The 25,185-nt window shown below is 28.9% G+C and overlaps 4 protein-coding genes across 11 annotated transcripts in view; 1 reads left to right on the top strand and 3 right to left on the bottom strand.

Annotated features, from left to right (window-relative positions):
- Positions 1–174: 174 nt before the first annotated feature.
- On the bottom strand, positions 175–1,479 carry LOC126865041 (nucleoside diphosphate kinase 6-like). 2 transcript variants are annotated; one of them, XM_050617097.1, is made up of 3 exons: positions 1,336–1,479; positions 783–1,086; positions 175–714 (listed from the first exon to the last, which is right to left on the bottom strand). In XM_050617097.1, exons 1-3 carry the CDS (start codon positions 1,336–1,338, stop codon positions 539–541), a joined length of 483 nt encoding a protein of 160 aa, XP_050473054.1. In that variant the 5' UTR covers positions 1,339–1,479; the 3' UTR covers positions 175–538. The 2 variants fall into 2 exon arrangements, with proteins under 2 accessions (XP_050473054.1, XP_050473053.1); XM_050617096.1 differs by having other exon boundaries at positions 1,237–1,445.
- Positions 1,480–1,611: 132 nt separating this feature from the next.
- LOC126865035 (NEDD8-activating enzyme E1 regulatory subunit) lies at positions 1,612–4,961 on the top strand. Of its 3 annotated transcripts, XM_050617080.1 has the most exons (9): positions 1,612–1,777; positions 1,856–1,932; positions 2,194–2,358; positions 2,444–2,626; positions 2,708–3,203; positions 3,271–3,404; positions 3,483–3,685; positions 3,810–3,946; positions 4,023–4,961. In XM_050617080.1, exons 2-9 carry the CDS (start codon positions 1,865–1,867, stop codon positions 4,251–4,253), a joined length of 1,617 nt encoding a protein of 538 aa, XP_050473037.1. In that variant the 5' UTR covers positions 1,612–1,777; positions 1,856–1,864; the 3' UTR covers positions 4,254–4,961. The 3 variants fall into 3 exon arrangements, with proteins under 3 accessions (XP_050473037.1, XP_050473036.1, XP_050473038.1); XM_050617079.1 differs by having other exon boundaries at positions 1,724–1,932; XM_050617081.1 differs by lacking the exon at positions 1,612–1,777 and having other exon boundaries at positions 1,847–1,996; positions 2,455–2,626.
- LOC126865038 (neurocalcin homolog) overlaps positions 4,447–25,185 on the bottom strand; it is a 79,858-nt gene continuing 59,119 nt past the window's right edge. The window contains exons 2-5 of the mRNA XM_050617090.1: positions 12,525–12,736; positions 12,141–12,259; positions 11,638–11,826; positions 4,447–11,289 (exon numbers count right to left, since the gene is read on the bottom strand). Coding sequence (XP_050473047.1) covers positions 11,089–11,289; positions 11,638–11,826; positions 12,141–12,259; positions 12,525–12,594 — 579 coding nt within the window. The 5' untranslated portion in view covers positions 12,595–12,736 and the 3' untranslated portion in view covers positions 4,447–11,088. The remainder of the gene's footprint in view (positions 11,290–11,637; positions 11,827–12,140; positions 12,260–12,524; positions 12,737–25,185) is intronic.
- LOC126865039 (neuronal calcium sensor 2) overlaps positions 22,817–25,185 on the bottom strand; it is a 61,317-nt gene continuing 58,948 nt past the window's right edge. For all 5 annotated transcript variants that reach the window (XM_050617095.1, XM_050617091.1, XM_050617094.1 and 2 more), the window contains 2 exons: positions 23,497–23,625; positions 22,817–23,132 (listed from right to left, as the gene is read on the bottom strand). In XM_050617095.1, the coding sequence (XP_050473052.1) occupies positions 22,956–23,132; positions 23,497–23,625 (306 nt within the window). In that variant the 3' untranslated portion in view covers positions 22,817–22,955. The remainder of the gene's footprint in view (positions 23,133–23,496; positions 23,626–25,185) is intronic.

The following is a 25,185-nucleotide window of genomic DNA, read 5'->3' as shown; positions in this document are numbered from 1 at the left end:
CTCGAAAGTGATGAAATAAGTTCATATACGTATAATAGTTTTCTTTTTTCAATTGAAATACTTGTATACTTGATTATTCAACTACATATTTAACCAAAGAACAAGAAGAAACCTTTTGATCAATATCCCTAAAAAGAAAGTATATCAATTTTATATGTATATTTAGAAACTAAGTTTAATGTCTCATAACTTCAAATATTATTTATTAATGATAATACATAATTAAATATAAAAAGGTAATATGAGAAAATCAAGATTAATCCTTGATAAGTTCGTATAAAAGCAAAGGGTACTTCTATTAAATCTCAAGTAAAGAGCAAACCAAAACAAGATTACAATATATACATTTATATCAACTTATTTTATTGTTCCTAAATATTGAAGATATTTCTTTGTCAGGTGCTGAATTATTATACATCATCTATATAGATATACATATATATGTATGTATATTTATATTTAATAACTGTATATAATATACACAACTTTTGTAAAATTCTATATTATTAAATATTTAGTAATACTTTATTTACAATATTTACTTTGTAACTTGTTCTTTATTAGGGAAACTCGTGTTAATAGTATGTACAAAAGCTACTGGATCAAAATGAATTTGACCTAAATTATAATATTTTTCATCATGTTCGTACCATTTCTTAAAATTAAAATCACTAAAGAATATTCTTATTTCTCTCTCTGCAGATGCAACTGAATCTAAAAGAACACTTTTTTATATTATACACAAATAACATAGATGGGGATTTATAAAGTGAAGAGTATACCAGAACCATGCGTTGCATTTCTTGTATCTGATAGACCATACATTCCTCGAATTGTATCACGGGCAGTATATTGTGCCTGATAAACTTTTGTAGGACCCATTAATTGTCTCCATTTAGCAATAGCATTGTGATCTGTTAAAATATAAATATCTGATGGGCCACTACACATAAATGTCAGAAGACGATTGTAAAAGAACTTTTCTTTGTGTTCTTCATAAAATAACACTGCTTCTTTTTGAGTAATTATTGTCCTGCGTGATCTGACAATTTTTAAGTTGTTGTCAATTATTGAATCTCGAATTTTCTGAAATTACAATAATATTTAAATATTACCATAATCTTATTCAGAAATGGAAATCAACTGTTCCACCAACCCTATTTTGCTGCCGTTTAAAAGTTTTACATTTGTATATATGTCTCAAATTTGCATTAAATTTAGGTTATATCCTCTTACCTGAAGCACAAAAGGAGATTTAACAACATGTGGTTTAATTATTGCCAAAGTTAATTGAAGATATGTTTTTGATTGCATTTCAATATTTTAATTACCTACCATTTCTATAAAAAAATGAAAATTTTCATAGCGCAATAAAAATAACTTTAAACTTTTTGTTCAAAAGCATGGTGTACAATGTACGATCAACCCGCAACATAATAAATGAGGTTTACGACAAAATATCAATTACATACAATATTGTTTATATTTGTCAGGAGTATAAATTATATATACCAAACACATACATATACATCAATTTAATCAACGTGATATATATGATTATTTTATCTGCAATAACTCAGTATTACAACTGTAATAATATACGTGTGTAGGCTAATTACTATTTATTTCAATAAATCGTACAATAAAATTTTAAACTGAACTTTTCAGTTTGTAAAGGGTTACTTCTTTTTTCTTATGATGTTCTATCTATGAAACTGCTCTATTCATGACGATTTGTGAAAGTTTATAAGTAAACTTGCGCTTATGGTTGTTTTGTGTATGTCAGTTTAATAGTTTGATGAGAAGTGTAATTCATCTGATCTAAAGTGTTGTATTATTATTCCATTTTTATTAGTCTATCCTTATGGCATCACCAGCACCGAAATCACCAGAACAATCTGAAAAAAACAGAAAATATGATAGACAATTAAGGTATAGATTTTATACATATACTTATATAGATATATAAAACCTATCCTATTTCAGGGTCAGAAAGGTAATTGGAAGTAATTGTATATTTATGATAAAATAATTCTCTTTAATCAGCCTGACGAATAATTAAATTTTTATAATAAGTTAATTAATTTAGTTATAATATTAATATATTAATAATATTAATATTATTATATTAATTAATATATTAATAATGTTAATATTATTATATATATTAATAATATTAATAATTACCAATAGGTTATGGGGTGATCATGGTCAAACTGCGTTAGAAAGTGCACATGTTTGTGTCATAAACGCTACAGGCCTTGGTACAGAAATTTTAAAATCCTTAGTTTTACCAGGCATTGGGGCATTTACAATCGTAGATGGAAAAAAGGTTACTAATGAAGATATTGGGGCAAAGTATATATGCAGAGATGTTAATAATTATACATAAAAGAGTTGTATCAAAATATTTTAAATTTATTTAATGCGTATTTTTAAATAGTTTCTTTCTAGAAGCAGACTGTATAGGGAAATCAAGAGCACAGGTAGCAACACAAATGTTGTTAGAATTAAATTCTGATGTTAGAGGTGATTATATAGATGAGGAACTTGAAGAAATTTTATGCAATAGTCCTGACTTTTTCAACAATTTTACTGTTGTTGTAGCTACTTCATTAGTTGAAAAGTAAGAATCATTATAAATAATAAATTATTGTAGGAACTTGACCTATTTTAAATTATATATTTTAAAAGAAAAAATTTTCAGATCTTTAATTCTTCTGTCACAAAGGCTTTGGGAATTAAACATACCTTTAATAGTGTGTAGAAGTATAGGATTTATTGCATATATGAGGATTCAAATAAAGGAACATACAGTCATAGAAACACATCCAGACAATGAAACTCCAGATTTGCGTTTAGATAAACCATTTGAGACATTAAAGAAGCATCTTGATACCATAAATTTAGATGAACTGAGTTTTAAAGATCACTCTCATATACCATACTTAGTTATATTGTACAAATTTTTAGAAAATTGGATTCTAAATAATGGGGAATTACCAAAAACTTACAAAGAAAAAAGTCAATTAAAAGAAATGATAAAAGAAGGAATGAGGAGAGATGAGAATGATACTGCAAATAGCGAAGAAAATTTTGAAGAAGCTATTAAAGCTGTTAATACATGTGTAGGATGTACTGAGATTCCAGAGAATGTAATGAATATTCTTAATGATGATAAATGCATCAATTTAACAGCTAAGGTATAACAAAACAGTATTATCATGCAAGTGAATAATATTACTTTAAACTAATTTAATATACTTTTAGAGTAGTTCATTTTGGATTATAGCTAAAGCAATAAAAGATTTTGTTGAAAATGAGGGAGGTGGATTATTACCATTAAAAGGTACTTTGCCAGATATGACAGCAGATACAGAAAAATATATAACATTTCAGCAAATGTGAGATTCTTTATTATAAGACATTTATTATAAAGATATCGTTTTTCTAGTATATTTAGATAAATTTGTTTATTGTAGATATCACAAACAAGCGATAGTTGATGCAGAAGCAGTATGGCGACGTACATTGCAACTGTTACGACAATTAGGAAAATCTTCAGATTCCATTTCTGAAAGAGATGTAAAGTTGTTTTGCAGACATGCTTTGAACATACATGTCCAAAGGGGAACGTGTATTGCAAATGAATATGATTCTAAAATTTTTGATGCAAGCAATATAGGTACTATATAATAACTTATAAAATTTGGAAGCAGAATGATTAAAAATAATTGTATAGTTTTAAAAATATTAAACATCCTGTGAGTGACATAAATTAGTAATTAATAATTTTCTACTCTTTTCAGTGCAATGTTTAGAAAATCCTGAAAGTATGATGATTTATTACGTTGTTCTTAGGGGGGTTGAAAAATTTCAAACAGAATATAATTCATATCCTGGAGAATTTGATGATCAAGTAGAACCTGATATAGTTAAGCTTAAGGTATGTTTCATATAAAATAATTATTTTAATAGGAAAGAAGTATGAATATTATTATATAACTGTCCTTTTTGTTTAGGCATGCATAACAAAGTTACTGAATGAATGGGGATGTGGACCATTGGTAAAAGATGATTATGTTCATGAATTTTGTCGATTTGGTGGAGCAGAGTTGCATTCGGTATCAGCATTTTTAGGTGGCCTTGCAGCTCAAGAAGTTATAAAATTTGTTACAAATCAATATAAACCAGTTCATAATACCTTTATATATGATGCAGTGACTTCAAGTTCTGGAATATTTTTCTTTTAATATTATTAAATAGTAAGTTAATGGTATGCTCCTGTATAAAATAAGAATATACAATTTTATAATTTACGTAATAAATTTTGTTCATTTTATGACTGAATATAATATAATGACATTTTAAAAATACATTTTATAAAAATGGAAAAACGTCATGAAATGTGACTTAGAAACGTTTTAAGATATATTAAAACTCAGGTTGAACGAGTATAATATCAACACTTTAATGTAATAATTAATTGATACACAAATTATTTTATCCTTATATATAATAATAAATCACTATTAATAACCATTACTTATGACAAACTATTATTTTAATTTATAGTAAATATGTCTAAGGCATAAAGCAAATTAATATTTCATGTCTTATAACCAATATTGTACGCAAATATTGTACCGGTGTTCTAATCTCAATATAACAATAAAATGATGAATTGTGCTTTGATTTTTAATTCTTTTGCTTTGTACAATATTAGTATCTTATATTATATTGTTACACAGATTGTAAATTAACTATATACTGAATTAACTAATTAATTATTTGTTATAATTGGGGATACCACAATATAAAAATGTAATATTTTACTTTTGCATGAGCCATTTCAGTATCTGATCAGGAATTATTAATTATAAAATAATAAAAGTAATAAAATTACTTTTAACATGACATCTTTTAGATAAATTTTTGCTTGTATTTAATAATCAATGGTTTACATAGATTTCTTTAAAAAGATATTGACACGGAAGTGGTTAAGCAAAAGTTTGACAAAACGATTTTAGTAATAATGATGAACATAATATTAATAATATACATTTTGTACTTCACATACACACTTAGCACCAATAAATATATAGACTTAAACTGAATCTGTTAATAATCCCTAGCGATAAAAAATATTGAGCCATAGACAATCAAGTGAAATTCTACATAAGAGAAACAGATGAAAGATTTAAAAAATACTCAACTTTTGAAGACATCAAGAATTACAAAAGATTACAGAGTTACCATGAACAAGTAATTGGTAAAAGAAGAAAGATGCAATATTAATATCAATAGGAGAACATCTATTTTTAATGTATGAGAGAAACACCGGTAGAGGATTATAATCTTTGGTGAAGGATTTCATTTATTACCTCCTTTGTTTGTTAAAATTTGAGCCGTATAGTTTGTTTATCAATTTTAATTATTATTCTACCATTTATGAATGGAACAAATACTTGTGCAACAATAAATAACTTAAAAAATTATTTATATGACTATTTTTAAATTTTCATATTTCCTTACATATTAACACACTTATTGTTCTTTATTATGTTCTTTATTAAACACACACAGTAGGTATTTTTATCTTTTGCTATAAAAATATCACTTTTGTGAGTACAGAATTATTTTACTCAAATATGGGCATAAATAATTTGTTATATAAAGAATAATGACGATATAGTAACAAAGAAAAGAATGAGATTTTTATGAATTAAAACAATACTGCTTTGGATAATGTATATATCGCATGTATAACATTATTTAATTGTGAAACTATACGACTCCATTGTGATCATTATTAAGATAGGTATCAGAAGATTTTTATAAGTGCAGAAAATTTTCAAGGCATGAGTTATTAATAAGACCAACTATGTTAGAAGTATTATTAAAGTTTCTGTGATAGGTTCTTGGTACAAGAAATATTAGTAATCTGTTATACTGTTGACATTCTAAAGAACAATCTCTAATTTATTAGGAATATTAAAATATTAGGCAAAAATCATAATATAGTATAGATAAATTTTAATATGCAACAAATGTTGATATTTATTAAACCCACAGAAAGAAAAGTGTTAGGTATTTCTTTTCATGCTAAGAGATAGAGAGAAAAAGTGTTAAGGTTACTATATAGCTCTGGCATAAATTTTATTTTTTCTTAACCATTAAATCATGAAGTGTTATTGGAAGGAGTTAAAATCATCACTCAGTAATTGGATTCGAATTTTATACATCTTATCTTTAGGAAGAAATTATATAGTTTAGGAAGAAATATCACGATAAACACGAGCAGTAAATGCTATTTCAATATTATTTTACTAGTTGCAATCCTTATTCCAGCATAGAAATTCATAAAAATGTTATTTTCGATAACAATATATAACATATATTTGAACAATAGTATGTAACATGTGATTTCTCAATTGACTTGGGTTATAATAAATCAGCATGGTATAGCAGTATAGTAAATTTTTAGCAATAAATTTAACGAAGTTTATAAATGTTCTTTCGTAAGATATAGTTTTCTTTAGAATATCAAAGGAACCCTTAATGGCTATAATTTTCCTGTCATCACTGATATCTTTTTTTAAATAAATTTGAACAAAATTTATATTATTTAATATATGTATTGTATCTAATGTTTAAAAAAATGAAGTACATATAACTACTTTATGAGAATTCTTGAATGTTGAAATTTACATTCTTAATTGCAGCATTTTGAACTTATATTTCATATTCATTTCATAGTATTATTTTTTCCTTTATTTTTTCCTCCTTCATCTTAAGCATACATTTTCTTATAGAAGGTATACTTTTAATGTTCCATTCTTTCTTCTTTTTTAAAAGTACATTCTGATACTTGTCATTTTAATAAATTAATTATGTAAAATGTCATTAGCAACAAAATATAGAATTTCATCATAAGAAATAAATTTAATAAAATAGTTGTACCATTAAAGGTTTCAAGAATATTTTATCTTTCGAAAATTTATAAAATTTAAATGTAAATGAAGTTATTATAACTTTTTCTTTACTACTATGATTACATATTAAATATATAAGAATGAAAATTTTGCAACAAATAAATCAACTTTTGTGTTTTAATTACAAATCATTCCATTTTTTTTAGTTTGAGTGTATAATACTTGAGAACATTTGATAAGTGCTATTGACAGAAACAAAATATATTTATATACATACATATATAATAATCATGGAAAGAATAGTAATTTCAAATAAATTGCTTTTGTTGTATCTGTCACAATTTAAAACTTTCATGTTTACAATACAATTAAATATATTTATATACACTTGTCACATTCCTGATATTTGCGTATTTAAATACATACATCTTACATTGTTGAAATTATTTTGTGCATATATCTGTTGTTGTCATTTAATTGATTATTTAAAGGCTCATTTCTAAAATTTTCTAAAAATGATTTAAGCAATTTAATAGATATTGGATAAACAAAATGTTGTATTCAAATTTTTGCTAATACTATATTGAAAATTAATGAAACTATCTTTTAAGTTAAAAATAAATTAACAAAAAATCATTTTTTTATATAAATTTAATATTATCTAGTCACATATAAAATAATATAATTTGAAAATGATTTTAACAATAAATTAAAATCGTTATAAAGTATAAGATAGAAAACAAAATTTTTTGGAATAAATTAAAGGAAGAATACGTAATGAGAAGAAAGAATTAATATATACAACGGTACGTTTGGAGAACTTTTTAATTACATACAATTCAATAGCTTTTAATTCATCGTAAAATGTTTCTTCCTTCTATTTTTCAATTCATGAATTATATTAACTGACTAATACTACTCGTGTTTTAACGAATTGACACGACTTAATATCCATCTTAAGTGCTTGTTTCATAAAAAAACTGTTAGAAAATTGTTAAATACTGGGCGACTGTGAAATTATAAAAATTACACGACATCACCGATTTTAAAATCGTGCTAATTTAGTCGCGATTTATTTTTTTTTCTTGCTTATTGCTTCTCCTGTTTTAAGATACAATAATTACATTTTGTGTCAACTAGTACTGAATGTAAAATATCGATCCTACTTTACCTAAATAGAATTTTCTTCATTTTCCCTTCTCTTTCTTTTTGTATATTTCAGAAGGCAAAGTCATCATTCTTTTTTATAATTACTAATTTTCTCCTTTCGTGTTGCTATTTATGTCCTATTGAATAGCGAGAAAAATTCAAGATTTATTTTAGAATCTTATATATTAATTTTAATGAGGTTATTTAATTTATACAGTGACTATGTGGATAAAAGATATAACTATGTAGTCTTTATCCTTAATTATTAATGAGCACAAGATGAAAGAATGTACATCTTAGAAAGTATAATAGGTATACATATGTGTTGATACAAATATATACATATATATATATATATGGGGTGTATATATGTACATATTTGTATCTTTATAATATGTTGCTCTCCTGTAAAACAATACTGCCAGTGTAACGACCAAGTGCAAAATCATAACATATGTGTATTGGTCATTTTCTCCAGTGATACCAAGCAGGGCAGAAAAATTAATAAAACAACGGTTATCATATTTTAATATATCGAAAAAAATGATAACGTATAAAGAACAACGACGAATCTTTCAAGATTTGTCGAAATGTAAATTGAAATTTACAAATATATATCTTATTTTGCGTAATTAATGGAAATTCTGTTATAAATCGATCATGTTATAATTAAGGAACCAGTAAATTGTTATGTCGTATCACTGATAAAAAATGAACAGAGTTACAATGTCGCGTATACATATATGTAATGTGTGATAAAATAAATTGATTCTAATTGAACAATAGCTAATGGGAGATTTTATATTATTCGCTATTTCTTTTTTGCATCTGTTTTTAAGTCTAAGTTTGTTGTCGTCCTTATATAAAGTTTTGTATCTCATTACTCCTTTCATATTCTTTGCTACTCTGTACTATTCGCTGCTTCTTCTCTATTCGTATGCATACGCGCAAATGCACATTAAAATACTTAGTCGCACACATAGCATGTTCGCACACGTACACGCGACATACGCACTCGTAAAAATAAATCTCTAAAACAGTTTATGCGCGTGAGCGTGATTCTTTCGGCTTCCCATTTTTCATTTTATTTTCTTTGCCATTTCTTCGTCATTTGCTTCTTTTTCCATCATTTCTTTTTGTCCAAATCTTCCATTCGGCTCGAAATCTTGGTAGGTTTTCAGTAGCTCAAAAGCAACTGAAAATCGTCATGAATTCAGTTACTTGAATAGGCAATGATACTTTACACTTTTTCCTTCTTTTACGAGAAGATGATTAATTTTACTCTATTCTTCTAGCTGAATTTATTCTATCAAAATTAACGTGTATTAATAAAGCAATTGTAACAAAGGTCACGGGGGTGTAGCTCTTGGAAGAAACGTTTATCTAATTTTACGGAAATTTTAAGTGATTATTTAAATTAATGTAGAATATTAGAATAGAAAAAAATATGTGTTTAAAGCTACAAAAATATTTAATTGTATTATATTTCAATTAACGTTAACATACCAATATTTCCACAGTCTTTCATTATACATTTTTGCTATTTGTTAATAAAATGAAACATAATGGCTATTTGAGCAAATGTTACGTATCTATAAAGAAGAACAAAACTTCATATTACACATGCATTCTGAAAGCATGATATTTCGTTGAACAAGAGACTTTTCGCTTTATACCCTTTTCCAATGACCTTTGTTATTTCGATGACCATTAATTGCTTAAATTCGTTGCTAATATAGTACGATACCACGTAAATAAGTCTTTTCGGTAATTAACAGTTTTACAACAGCGTGTACTGAAAAATCAAAGGCGTTTTGCTAAAATTATAAACGTTTACTATCTTTTAATATAAAATATGCTTTTGCAAATAGCTTACAAAAATCATGTAACGCATTTAAAGATTAATTTACCCTTAAGCTGCGTATGACGGGGACTTGTGCTAAAAACGATTACTCGAGAACGTGTCGACGAGGGGCATTATTTATAATGTTTAATTTTAACTGAAGGTCGCGAACACATGATAACGTTAATATACGTAATAATATATGATAATATATAGCTAATATATAATCACCTCGTTAAAAGAAGGTCAACAGTAGTTAAAAGCAATTATATCGTAAAAAATATTGTTCAACAACATCGAGCTTTTGTAAAAATCGGTTTTTACGAGTGTTCCGTAAGATTGCGAGCATCGAAAAAATAGAAAAAATAATATAAGATTAAATAATCTTCTAACTAGCGTGATCGAATAACAAAAACGGAAAGGAACATATAGTTAGAATTATCAGAAAAATTAACCACAAGATCCAGGTAATATATGTAGTATGTCCGTCGTAGAATTTCTACGTACGTAGAAATACGTAGTATTTCATGTTTTGTATTCTATATTTCTACGTTTGTTTAGAATTATTACGAATCAAAGTTCTCGGGATCTCTCGATAGCTTCACAAGTCATTCGTCCCTACGCAGCATAGTACTATCGAAATATATGAAACTTGTTGTGTTAAAACCGATCCGTTTACGAGACGGAGCGACTGGACTAGTCTTGTAGACTAGCTTGCGGTATGCGCAAGCGCCATGGGCCCAGAGGCCCTGGACTTATTCGGGTTCCGGTCCAATTTACAAATGTCTCTTATTTCTACCACCTATATTTTTTAGTAAATAATTACGTAAAGATATTGCACGTGAAAACCTATCAAATGTTTTCTATACCATTTATTACGATTCATAAGAAAATAAAATTAATTGTAATAATTTCTGAAAGGAATAGAATTCTTCTGGTTTATTATTAACTAATTTTTGTAAGTAAATATCTTTCTAAATAAAGAGAATTAAATTATAACAGTAATGGTTTGATAGATTTCCAAGTGAATCCTTCAGATTCAGGATATTTCTTTATGAACGTAACTTTTCTATTTGCTTTATTTCTAGTGGACATTATCGGACCGGGTCCCGACCTTGTTATATAGATGACACAGTAATACTTGCGTAATAGCCCAGGGCCTCACTGAGCTTGTGCACTAGGATCGCACTGCAACAGTCGCACGATAGACGGATCACTTTTTGCCCCTTCTATGAACTCGTCGAGCGATAATTTGCCATCCTTGTTTTTATCCATCTGTCGGAATATCTTGTCGGTTCTTTTTTCTGGCGTAGATTCATCTTCCGGCATTTTCATTACGGACCCCACCATTTTATAGATTGCCTGATAAGTAGAGCAGTATTTTTATATGAGTATTTAGAAATAAATTAAATACGAGTATTTGTTTGAATTTAAGAGTTAATTGTAAACCGAGTCCCTTTTCATGGCCTGGAGGCTGAGAAAAAGAAACTATTATTATTATATTCTTTTGTCATTTTTCAAGCCACTATTAACTAGGCATTAGGTTGCATTAAAATGAATTAAGATATTTGTGATCTTGTTTTTTACTGTTTGGTAAATCGTTTTCCGATTATAATGAATACATTAATCGAATATTTGAGATCTTCACAGTCCAGTATCGCAAAATTATCAAAATTGAGCTTTCATTCCTCGTAATCGTTTCATCCTTACCGTCACAATTTCCAGCATTTCTTGCCGCGAAATATAACCATTACCATCAAGATCGTACATGCTGAAGGCCCACTTTAATTTCTGTTCCAGTTTACCACGAGATGTTACGCTGAGAGCGCATAGAAATTCTCGAAAGTCGATTGTTCCATCCCCATTCGCGTCGAATGTTCTGAATACATGTTCTGCAAACTACGCGTAACATATTTGTGAATAATGTGATAGAACAATCTCAAATAAATAGTTATAATTACGATAAAATGTATATAAATGAGCATATTTCAATGTTAATGAAAGTCGTGCTTTTAGTAATTTTAGTAATAAAAGAAGAAGAAAATTGGAACCAGACATTTTGAAAATTAGTTAGGACGACTGCTTGATAGTAATTAATGCTTTGAAAAAATGTAAAAATTATAAAAGTTTTATCGTTTATCAGATGAATTAATTTTATTTAATTAATACGTGTATACCTTCAATAAATTTTATAAATCAATAATTTAATTTACCTTAGAGGCATCACCGTAAGGGAAGAAATTTCCATATATTTTTTTAAACTCTTCTACGCTGAGGTGCCCACTCGGACAATCCTTCAAGAAGCCTTTGTACCATTCTTGGATTTCAGCATCTTTAAAAAGACATACATTTTCTCATTGAGTTGGTATTACATTGAATGAATCTGCCTGACGATGAGATGTGCAAATAAAAATTAAAAAGTTAAATCCCTTCTCCCCCTAGTTCTTTGTTAGAAGTTTTAGATTTATTGAGTTTGTTCTTAGCTGTTAGATAGAATTAAAGTGAAAAAAATATTAGTTAACTGAATTTCGAATTATTTATTATTGAATTGAATGTTAAATGAAATACATATATGAACAAAATTGATGAAAATCTACCTGAGAATTCCGTATTTTGCTTGAGGTCTTCTAATACTTCTGGCTTCAGTTTGCTGTTTTGTTTTCCCATGGTTATTCGAAGTCCCCTTTTAAAATTCCGTCAAGGGGTCTCAGAATTCAATTAGTGGATAATTAAGCACTAACTAGTCTACTATTCTACTGGTGCCGTTTAAAACAGGCACTTCGTGGCTGGTAGTTTCCACCAGGCACGCCTGTAAACAAGAAAGAGTACATAAGTGTTTGTACCTATTTGTTTAAAAAATTGTCGAATTACATGATCTCAGTGGAAACCGGGCTTTTGCGGTTTTCTTCATTGGCCATAGAAAACATGTGTACATTCATGAATCATATTCAAAGAGAGATGGAAGAGGAGAAAGGAGAAGGAGATATGACTACGGAGTAGATTATGGACTCGCTGATATTGTTTCAATCCTTTATCGACTTGACGAGGCGGCGAGATGAAACAGCTATGCAACGTGCACTTCTTTATGCACTATCGTTCAAAAGTACCCGCACACCTGCTGATTTCTGACTAAATGATTTTTAATTAACCGCAGTAATTTTTTTCTTTTATACTTCTGAACGGTAGTGTAGATCCACCATACACCACAAAAACCGAACTGTTAACATTATATTTGCACCTATAAAGTCATACACATTCACACCATTGTTACAAAACAAATAAAATGTTAATGTGGCTCTAGTAATGGTAAAAAGAAATATAGAAGAAACAGCAATTTTGATAAAAGAACGTCGATGATAGTATAACAATAATAATGATGATAATGATAACAATAACAACAACCACGATAATAATAACAATGATGATGATAGTAACAATAACAATAATAATAACAACAACAACAATAATAATGATGATAATAATAATAACATCAACAACAATGATTACAACAACAACAACAACAACAACAACAATAAGAATGATAATACATTTATAGCATACTGTGATTTATTATTATAATATTATTAGTAATGATGAGTAATGTCGATATTTTTCGTTTTTTTTTTTCGCGGTGCATACCATTTACGAACAAATTATGTTTGATTGTTTAAACGAAATACTAATAGGTATCGTGCTGACGTAATAAGTACATATATATTAGATCTTATTAGACCAATCACGTGTATTACGAACGTGAATTAAAGGTGTAAAATTTAAAAAACATGTTTCTGGAATTATGTCGGTGTCTGTTCAAGTCTGAAAGCATTTCTATCTATGTATGCACAATATTTTATATTGTATTTTAGATTATTTAAAGAAAAAGAACTAAAATCTAAAAAAGACATTCATTTAGTTTCGATTTAAAGGGAGACTCGATTAATAATAAAATAATAAATTATCCATGAATAGTTTGTAGTTCTATGATTACAATTTGTATGTTATCTAAAATTTTCTCTGCGAAGGATAAAAATTATGTGACTGAGTCGTAACGCAATCATCTCGAGAGTATTGTAGTATGTCAACTTTAAATTAATATCATTTTGTCTCTAGCAAGTTCTATTATTCTCATTTGGTTCTCAACACTTAAAAGTAAACGAGAATCAAAAATGGTCATTAGACATGATTAATAATGTATGTTAATGATATTTAGACTCATAATATTATCCGTTGCGCTTGACAATGTGCTGTAGATTCTTACCACCGATAATCTACATAATTTTAAGCAAATGTATGGATGGCGTCAAGTAATTCTTGTAAAACACATTCTCCTGTATCTATTTTTATGTCGACCCATAGTATAATGTTCATACTGACGCATTACATATACCTGTATCATGAAATACGCATGTTTATTAATACCAATTAATTAATCGATATACTCATATCTCAGAAATAATTCACACTACTAAAATATCACAAAATAAATGCAATAGTACGCTTTAATTTGCAGCATAATGTATGTCAATTTCAAGATGCGTGTTTTAGAAGTGAACTACCGATCTTATAAGTACGATTAATCATTGGATCACGAATATTTCTTGCCGCTCTGAAACTGAATAATAGTTTTAATACTTTATTTTAGTAAGTTATGAATAGAAACTATCGGTCATAGTTTGATTAATTTTATTAACTGCATCTTATATGTAATTACATATTACGTACGTAATACGTAACTTGAACTACGAATTTTCTTATTTTGTGATCCAAAGATTATACGGCGACTCTAACAGATTATAAAAGTACGCAGAAGCGATGACAAATATGATTTAGAACAAACTTTTATGTATGTAACAAGATGCAAGGTATTTTTTTCGAATTTGTATTGAGATTTCAAAGAAAAATGGGTTGATTGGTCTGAAATAATACTACAATCGAATACTGAAATTCAGGTACTTGTTGCAAAATTATCCGTTTACAGAAATTTCTTCCATGTATTTTATGTTGGATGATATTTGTTAACGATAAAACAGTTTATTGCATGAAATGAATGTGCGATAAAATAAAAATATCCTTGAAACTATTTTATAGGTTGTTACAAAAATATGGTAGATTTCATTTTCCACAATATGTGACCCGTCCCAGTTTTCTTTAAAATCGCGAATTAATTTTCGCAATTAATTAATTAATTGCGAAAAAAAGAATTAATTGCGTTTAGCTACATTGTTATAGTAAGTTCTACGATTAGATCAAATGGATTTGAAAAAAAAAAAACATTTTTTTTCCTTATGGAAAGATTCAAATGTACATTAAGAAATGTTATATATAGTATGTATATGTATATGTATACACACACACACGCACATACATAACAAGTGTAGCAGCCGCCTTTTTGTCTCATAAGTTTTTTGGTAAATGTAACGCATTAATTGTAACATACATTAATTCATAATACTACATTTGTAATTTAATGATTGGAATAAAATACATAATAGCAAAATTCGGTTTATTCAAATAATAGGTTATTTCTAAAGAACATATATATATATCATTTTTATAGTTCTTTAAATTATTTTGAATCATTATTTTCCTTCTTTTAACATGTCTTTTTAAGATTTTTAATCATTAGGCAAAAAACCAACTTAATGAATTTCTTAGACCTTGTATACAGTGTTCTTGAAAATCGAACATGTTTGTGCCCTATGCAAGATTCTCGTTAAAAGAACGCATACATATGTATATTAAATAACTACAGATAAAAGTCGGTAAAACTTTTCTTAAAGGACGTTATTTCGCACCCTTCTTGAAATATACTGTATATACAAAATTCATACAGTATTGTGGCGCGCATTATCTAGGTTACATAAGAATTTTAATATCAGCAAAATCAATGTTACTACATTAGCAAATATATATATATATATATATATATATATATATATATATATATATATATATATATATATATCGTTTCCTTTCATACATTTTACATTATTTAATGAGTATAACGAATGCATATACAATTTTTAGTTACACGTTTCTGAAGAGACACAGAGATCCGAAAATCTAAAGACTACAAAATAATCTATAATAAAACTGTGTAAACATGCTGGTTTTTGGAAGAAGTACGTATATCTCAAACCTTTCAATTTATAAGATAGCAAGGCCATAAAGTATACAGTCATAAGATTTTGTCAAATCGTCGATCGTGATTTCAAATAAATTTACAATCTTATTTAATAATCTTATACTAAACGATACGAATATAATTATCGTTTAATTGCACATTGAACTACCTCTTACTTGTTATTATACATTTCATAAATCTTTCCACCGAAATATATTTATTTATTTTTTAGTCTTTTTTTTGCTCTTGGAAAATAAAAAGTAACACATAACTATCACATACTTTACGACGCTATTACATATAATTTATTACATTTTTTATTTAATGTTCTATTTAATATGATTGGACACCAGCAAAGTATACAAAAATTTAATAAGTTATCGAATAAATCTCTTTACAGATTTTGCTTTTTCCTAAGAAAAGAATTTTTCTTAACTTAATTAACTTACATTCAGATTAAGTTGTTAAAAGCCTTTGGTTGTTAATTACATAGTCTGGTGAATTTCGAAAACATTGATTCTAAACAATTTTATTTATACAACATCAAACTAATAATTTTATTACGATTATATTTCGAAATCTATTCACTGGTTTGATGGTAAATTAATGACAGCTTTAAAGATTCGAAGTATGAATTTTAAGATTTTGAGGGAACAACAAGGAATTCATTTACATAATATGATAGAAGAGTTTATACATATTGTTTCTTTAGTATCAAGTTCATATTTAATAGTCAGCATAAAAACGGAAAGTAGATGCAGAAGCAGCATTATACAACGTCAGCATTAGCATCAAATGAGAAGAAGTAGAGAAAGAATAGCAGAGAAGATATTTTAAATTTGAAGTATCTGTTCAAATTATGTTCATTATTACAATCTATTAATCTTAGATTTCTACAAAGGCTATATATTCTTCAAATATATCGAAGACTACTGGTCCTAAAGAGCCTATATACTAAATAAATTGTCGAAACGACGTCGAAGTATGTAAAATCAGAAATAATAATCGGCAGTATATTTTGTCTGTCACAAATATATACATATATAATTATGTTTTTAGCAATTGCAATTCTATGAGAATTAAACGAATTTTCGAGCAATATACAGATCTACTTTGAGTAATGTAATTTGCATAAATCCGTTTGTGATAATATAATTTCAAAAAAAAGAACAATTTTTATAAATAAAAAAAATAAGCATGAATGTAATAACGATATTTTCTTTTGTATCTTCATATCATTTTTACATTTAATTTCAAACCATATACCGTCACTGATGATACGTGTACCATTGCGTTCGAAATGAAATATACAATGAAATTCTGAAATTAATGTTATCATAATAAATTGTATAATGTATATCATTGTAATGTGAATTTTGAATTAATTTCAATTATTCAGTAATTTATGATAATAACGTGAAAGCGAAGTTTATTTTGTTTTATGAAATTTAAAAAATTTCATTTACACCGCTTGGAAAGTTTTAACAAGTATTACGTGTAACTCGATGCAATGAAAAGCATTAAAATATTTATTCAATTAGAAGAATTTTTGGAATAAGAATATAAAATTTGTGAGTAGTGTTTTGAAAATTTTTTTACATACAAAGCAATTGAAAGTCACGAAATATATTTCGCGTATTATTATGACAACAGGATTTTATTGGTGATTCTTTAAATAAATTAATCATTTATTTGAAAGTATAATTCGAATTGAAATTCTCGCTTCAATGTTTCAACAGCTTACGGATTATTACACGAGCAGCACAACGAACAAACGAGTTCGACTTTCGTCAGGGTTTACATGTTACAATAATCATCATATATTTATCCCTATATCCATATTCATACCCATATCCATATATTGGTATCAATGTATCTTTATTAATAGATATATGGGAGATTAGTCTCGTGGAATACATAAATTACATGAAAGTATTTATACAAAATGTAAAGATATAAGCATAAATACATTGCTAAATTTTGTCATAATATCGTCAATAATATTGTAAAAAAATAGATTATATGATAAAAGAAGCTGCCTATCCTAAAATATATTTAAAAGACTTAAAAAAGAAGAGGAATACGTTCTATATATCGTAATATGTCCCTTTTTGAATGCAATCATTTCACGTAAGACACTTTTATCGCACCCCTAAAAGCAACAATGATATTTTATACATTGAAAGCAAAACTGGTCTAAACCACATTTCTTCTGAAAGGATTCATGTGATCCTAACTTTCGAAGAAGGCCTGAAAATAAAAAATGTCTACCATGTCATTCGAGGACTGTCACGAATCTCTTTATCGCGCAATACATAGAGTATATTTGTATTATAATGTTTTGTTTTATAGCTGTAATGCGTAATTTATCAAAAAGTTGTAGAAAGAGTGATTAGACTGTTGATATTTATGAAAATCCATGTTTTTAAGAATACAACTAAAAAATGGGAGCTAAGCTTTGTTTCCCCTACGAAATATTATAATTGTATGGAAGAATATTGTATCTTGAATATTTTATATATTTTTGCCTGTCATGCGCATTCTGTGCATTTCTTGCACCTTTAAATTTCCCACAAATGCATAGAAATCCGCATTCTAGTGATAATTATTAGTAAAAAAAAAAAAAAGATAGAAGCGTGCCTTTTAACAGGTTGGAAGTGTGATTGAATGTATAGGGAGGATAGAATGGATGGCGTAGAAAAATATAAAATAGTATAGATTTGTGAAATAGCGTAGGTAATTCAATTTTTCGCTTGCATTTGAATTTCTCATGTTTAGCTTGAAAGATTCGTAGTTTCAATTGATTATACTTTCGGATATTTTTCATAGTAGATTTCATAAAATATCCCTCTATGGGGTATATATTAACGGTAGAATATTCCATCAAAGTGATTAAGCATTGTTCATTGAGTTGTTACTTCGTATATTACGTTGATGTAACAGTAATTGTCGTTTTAATAACTTTGACACATATTACGAAATTATTGGGATTGTTACGACATACAAATATACTGAACTTTTGTAACTTAAGATTAATTCAGTAAAATACTTATTGGAGATAAAATGTGAGTACGTACTGAATGTGATATTTTTACTATCCGGTGAGTTACGCCCCTTTCGTACGTATTAACGTACTTATTTCGTACGTATTGACAAGATTCAAAGATGTTTAATAAAATGTTTTATACGTGGGCTTATAAAATGTATTTCGTATGTCAGTATGTACAAGAAAACATGAAAAAATGAAAAAATACAGATAACTTCTTTACGAAGAAAACAGATTACTCGTAGAGTTAGATAGTTTTATTAATGTATTCTTTTATGAGAGCAATTAATTTTTCATTATTGAACGCTGCAAAAATCAAAGGTGGAAACTGAGATGTAACAACGTGTTTGTAATATATAATGCACTTTGGGTTTGTTCTTAAGCTTTATAAAATTTTTCGTCTATATCCATTGACTCTTTCAATAAAGAAACTTGTTATTTCGATTGTCAATGCTGCACTTTCGATTTAAGGAGAATTGCGATGCTTTGTTACGCATTATCCTTCAATTTATTGGGGACAAAGCGAAAGATCACGAATAGGGACACAGAACGTGAAAAGTATCTCAACATACATGTATGCATATACTTGTAATATGTCTATAAATTAATAATAATACGAAAGTTGCCTATTTCTATTCATCTTTTTCTGTCTTATCATTTTAAACAATTAGTTACGTAATTAGTCGACTATAATTTGTATGAAACAAAATGAAATAATGCAATACAAAATCACGTTTATTTATGGACAATGCCACCATTTGAGGACATTTTTAAAAAAATCAATATTGTGCCGATGTATTTAAATGAACGAATGTCACTGATTATATAAATTGCAACGAATGAATAAAGATCATTCTTTTTTTTTTTATCATACCGCGAATGAATAATATATTCACTCCGTATAATTATGTATTTAAAGATTTTGGGAGTGTGTGCGCGCGCGCGGGTGAGATCGCATCTTTTCTCCAATATCGTATTAACGAACAAAATTTGTTCACGTTTAAAATTGACTGAAATCGTAGTATGCATGATCGAAGCACGAAGTTGTAAAAACACGAAGAAAACTTCGTCAGGTCGATTTTCGTTTAAGAGGCAATGATATGTACTTAGTCTACTATACAATACATAATATGTATGTAACTATACGGATAACGCGAGCGATTTTTGTTTACATCAACTGCACGAACTGCATATTAGTACATAGATACCTACTTACTTCTTGCTTACAAACCTTCCGAGCAAATCCTAATGAAACGATATTTTACCCGTGATTTATATAAATTCGTAAAATCTCAAGTATTGTGTCGGCAACCTTTCTTTCAAGAAGAAAAATTATTTTTTTATTTCATCTATCTAAATAGTAATGAATGATCTATAGGCTTTAAAAATCACAGATAACTCTGACGTAAAAAAGAAGAAGAACAAAAATAAGGAATCAAAATAATAATGAAATACCATGGATAAAGTTCATTAACGCCATACCTTTCGTTCGAATTGCTTTCTGCTTTCTTATTTCGTTTAGAAATAAAAGAAATAAATTTTGTAAAAAATTGTACAGTTAATTTTGTCGAGCGGAAGATTTTGTATAAAATTATTAATCTGCTTATGGGTATACTTTTGATTTCCATTGAGCTACATTAAGCGTAAAATCGAAGTTTATTACGAAACTGAAAAATCACATGGATGCATAAAAGGATAAGCGGAATTAAGCTAAAAATGCACAAGGCAATTTTATGGGATTCAGTTGCGGATCCGGCCAACGTGTATAAATTCATTAAAAAATTAAATTGAAAATAAAATTTATAAATCATTTATATTTTTGTGCCAATAAATAACTGAATGTCGGATTGGCTGCCGATTCGAGAAAAATCGTCTCGTGCATTTTCATCTTATTACGCGTGATCCTAGAAATGAAAAAAGCAAAAAATTGCATGCGTGCTGGTAAGCAGTTGTAGTATAAATTTCAGAGCTGGTTACCTTGCTTCCATATTTCCTTACCACAAAGAAGTTAACGAGTTACAAACTTTATAATTTTCACAATATATCTCCTTATTACCAGCTGATGAATGTATTATTATCTATATGCCCTCATCTTAAATTATTGCAAGTAAATTTAAAGGGACAACATCGTTGACATATTTTTTATTCAACATGAAGTTCCTTAATCTCCGTTAAACTATAGATTTTATCTGTCGAATATATTCCATTACTACCCTAATTTTAAGGAACGTAGTGCTTGATGCATATTACACAATAATACTAAGTATTCTTTGTAGACATGTTATATTGCACGCATATACATTGCCAACTTAAATGTTTCGTATTTATCTTCTAGTTTTAGACGACGCGCGTATATTTTATACACTCACTATAATACGTATATGAGAAATTATACAGTGACACTCATGAAAATTTTAAATAGCGTAGCATGTATTCTTAGTAGAATGAATAAAAAATAAATTCAGGACCTACGGTATTTAGACTGGTATAAGACATATCAGTGAAATCTTTGAAAAGTATAGAATGTTTGACAAAAAGGATTGAAAGGAAGAATTTGAAGGAATGATTTTATATTGTCAAATAAAATGCAATTAAAAACAGAAACAAAATTACAATGCAAACAATATTGTTTGATTATAGAAGTGTGAATATCCAACGAAATAATGTTTGAAACCTAGTAATTCGGCAAATATAAATATAATTTGTTTATTTCTAAGTTTCATAGTATTTTATAACGTACGATCACCCTGGAAAATATTTTCTTCATTGCCAGACACTCTATACAGATAGATCGAGAAAAATTTCAATGAAAATGTTAATCAGTTAACTATTGACTAGTTAATATGACATACCTTTTTGGGTGTGAAATGTACCATTTGAAGTATATCGTGCAATATAAAACTGCATTCCTCGATTGAAAATTTGTTCTACCTATTCGACAGTACTCTCTTGCAATTCGTTGTGTTACCATCACTCACGAAATGTCCTAGCACTTTGTCGTCGTTGTTCAAATTATAAAGGGAGAGCAACTGTCTGAACCGTTTGATCACGAAACATTGAAAAATCCTGTCAAATTACGTCTAGTAATTAACGTTCACCTTAAACGTCAATCTTAAGGTACTTGCCGCGGAAGCATCAGTTTAAACTCCTCGATGCAATCTCATTGAAATATTTCTTTTGCGTTTACATCCGACAACGAAATTGCAACTATATAAAATGTTAAAATGGTCATGATTGCAAAGCGTTGCTTGCCGATGTTGTCCTCTTCACAGTCTAAGTGTTTTTTTGTTTTTGTTTTTTTTTTTTTGTTGAGAAGTTGGGTTTTTTTTGGATGTCTAATGCTGGATACTTTCCAAGTAGTCAACGTATGAGTTCCTTCGTATCACCGGTTGTAAATTCAGATCAAGGGTGGACTCCTTTCGCGTTCACAGCACTTAAATCCGATTCCTTAAAAAGTAATCTGTCGACGAATTCTTTCGAGAAATTATTCGATTCCGGTAACTCGACTCGAAATTAGAACGTAGAAAGACAACGATTCTTTAGTTATTGTTCTTTGCCAATTGCAATTCTGGGAATTAAAGGTGTTCTATCAGGTTTTCGTATTAACCATTGTAATGCTGCAATGTATCCGCGCGCACGCGCGTGTCCGTGTATTTGTGCGTGTATGCATGTGTACGGGCGCGTACGAATACGTGCGTCTGTATATGTATGTATAATTCTACAACAAATACGTTTCGTATGAAAGACAGATGTATCTGAAATTGCTTTCATCGCTGTTGCTCGGTCGGTTGGTATTTTACGAATGTTTTTTGACAACAGTGTACTATTAATAATCGATCCCGAAACAAAACACGGGAATTAAGGGGCCAGCATTTTTGAAAGCTCTTCGTCTTGAAGGCAACCTTTCAAAAATTCCTCCTCGGTAAGTTGACCGTCATTATTTTCATCCATTCTTGCAAATATGTTTTTCGCTCTCTCTTCTGCACTGTCTGCTGGTCTGTTGCTCGAGCATGCGCCGAGCATGTCGTATATTGCCTAGAAATAGAAAAATATAATCTGTTCAATTTTTGTTTCGTTTTCGAAAGTTCGTAAGCAGAGCCCGTTATCATAAAAATAGGCAACAATTGGAAAATTCGAAGCTTTTTATTTTTTTAGTGAATTTGAAATTGGCAAACTGACCGCGAACCTCTCTTTTTAATTGTATTTAGTGTCATATTTCATCTTGAAAAATTCATTGATATCGACGTAAAAACTAAACGATTTAACGTGAAGTGACGTAGTCTTTTTGCGCTATATTATCTCTAAGCTGTAAACGTACGACCAGTGTAAAACAAAAGGAAAAAGATTTCGCTATTATCTGCTAGAAGAGAAATATATATTAATGTGAAGCACATAATACCTGAACGATCTTAGTCATTTCTTGAATATCAATGACGCCATTTCCATCAACGTCATACATCCGGAAAGCCCACTTTAGTTTTTCTTCTGGCGTCCCGCTAGACGTTACATCGATGGCCAATAGAAATTCCTGCAATAAAACATTACGATTTCTGTAATAAAAGGTAGGTAATATCCGTGTAGTCACTGATGCTGACATTTTATTTCTGTGTAATAACACAATTTAATTTTCTTGTCGGCGAGCAATAATGTAGACTTCATAACACTTCATGTTACACGATTTATATTGATAACAAAATATGCACAACTGTACATTTGAAATTCGTAATACAATTGATGTGCGCGTATTTCTTTTTCCTCGCTGTTGTCCTGTTAATAATTCGAAACTCTTCGTAGATGACAGAAAAGTTATTGGCAATAGTTTCTTAGTTCCAAGAAATAAATGTAGACTCAAGATATCAGTCCAATTTCAACGAGGTTCTGGACACCATCCTTGGCTTCTAAGGTAACTAAATTATTACATAGTAAAGTGCGATAAATTCTCTTGAGGCTCGAAAGAACGCTCTATTCAATATTTTTAGTTTGTTAAATGTTTGTTTCACTCGCGTAAGGAACATCGCTCGACCCTGCAGCGTTTCTCCATCCTTTGATCTTGTTCAAGACACTGTTCATCTACCAATCAAAGTAGATTTTTTACAATTAACGCTCAAGAGACGTATAATCTCACTTTGAGAACTGTCTACTTTCATTGTCAGAAGTTGAAAAAACATTTTCTGGTATATCCCGGAAGCTAGTAGAGATGGAACGACTGGTCACGAGGTTAAAGAAAAAATAGCTTTTTAAGGAAGAATACAGTATTAAGAAAGTGGATGCGCTAATCTTTGGATACCTTGAGCTTCTACGTCAGGTTCGCAGTGAATTTCGAGCATCGCCGTTGAAGATATAGTAAAGTTGAACTAGGTCATCTGACGCCTGAGGTAGACAAACGGCGAGGGTTTTAAAGAACGAAGTCGAGGGCGAGTCGGCTCTTTGCTCTTCCTGACCTCCGAAGTGTCTCCACTTCTCGTATTGACCCCATCGACGTGCTGGCCCCTCTGGCAAATTTCTGCCATCGGCTACTTCTCTATACTATGTATCACTGGCGTAGCCTTTTCTAAAGACCTTTGTATTTGCAGATTTATTTGCTACAGACGGCAATGTTGATAGGTCGTTGATGTTATTTCGTAACCATTTATTCTACCAGAATTTTACTGAAATGTACCTTTTTTCCTTTTCGTATATTAAGAATCGCAACTTTTAGCTCTATACCCTTTTGAATTTAATAAAACTCGTATACTTCTTTTTCAGTCTTTCACCGTTCGAAGCGAAACCGAGAATTATTATCTCCAAGAAAAATGAGAGAATTTATTTAATATCAGTTGTATATCAGTTGTATATCGTCTTCGCGAAAAACTTCAATACTGGTCGTACACCTCTTACATGTCTTTTCTATAAAATAATTACTGAACTCGTTGAGTATTGAATATTTTTCAGTGTGTTTGCGTATTCAGAGATTGGTAGGCAAGCCATACCTATGTGAATAAGGGATGTGTGGTTGGCATGGCATTTCGTGGATGTAGAGAATTGTCGTTGCCTCCTACTACGTAGTAAGGACTGTTAATGTCACTTGTCCATGGTTTTGTCCACGACT

The sequence above is a fragment of the Bombus huntii genome, chromosome 4 (genome assembly GCF_024542735.1).
Source record: "Bombus huntii isolate Logan2020A chromosome 4, iyBomHunt1.1, whole genome shotgun sequence".
Lineage (NCBI taxonomy): Eukaryota > Metazoa > Arthropoda > Insecta > Hymenoptera > Apidae > Bombus > Bombus huntii.
The sequence above is the reverse complement of the archived record's forward strand: the minus strand, read 5'-3'. Positions and strand labels throughout refer to the sequence as shown.

Coding starts and splice junctions, on each gene's coding strand:
- LOC126865041 (XM_050617096.1), bottom strand. CDS start 1,314: ATGCAATCAAAAACATATCTTCAATTAACTTTGGCAATAATTAAACCA. Junction 1,087..1,236: donor AATCTCCTTTTGTGCTTCAG/GTAAGAGGATAT, acceptor TTGTAATTTCAG/AAAATTCGAGATTCAATAAT. Junction 715..782: donor AAATGCAACGCATGGTTCTG/GTATACTCTTCA, acceptor GTGTTCTTTTAG/ATTCAGTTGCATCTGCAGAG.
- LOC126865035 (XM_050617080.1), top strand. CDS start 1,865: ATGGCATCACCAGCACCGAAATCACCAGAACAATCTGAAAAAAACAGA. Junction 2,627..2,707: donor GCTACTTCATTAGTTGAAAA/GTAAGAATCATT, acceptor AAAAATTTTCAG/ATCTTTAATTCTTCTGTCAC. Junction 3,686..3,809: donor TTTTGATGCAAGCAATATAG/GTACTATATAAT, acceptor TACTCTTTTCAG/TGCAATGTTTAGAAAATCCT.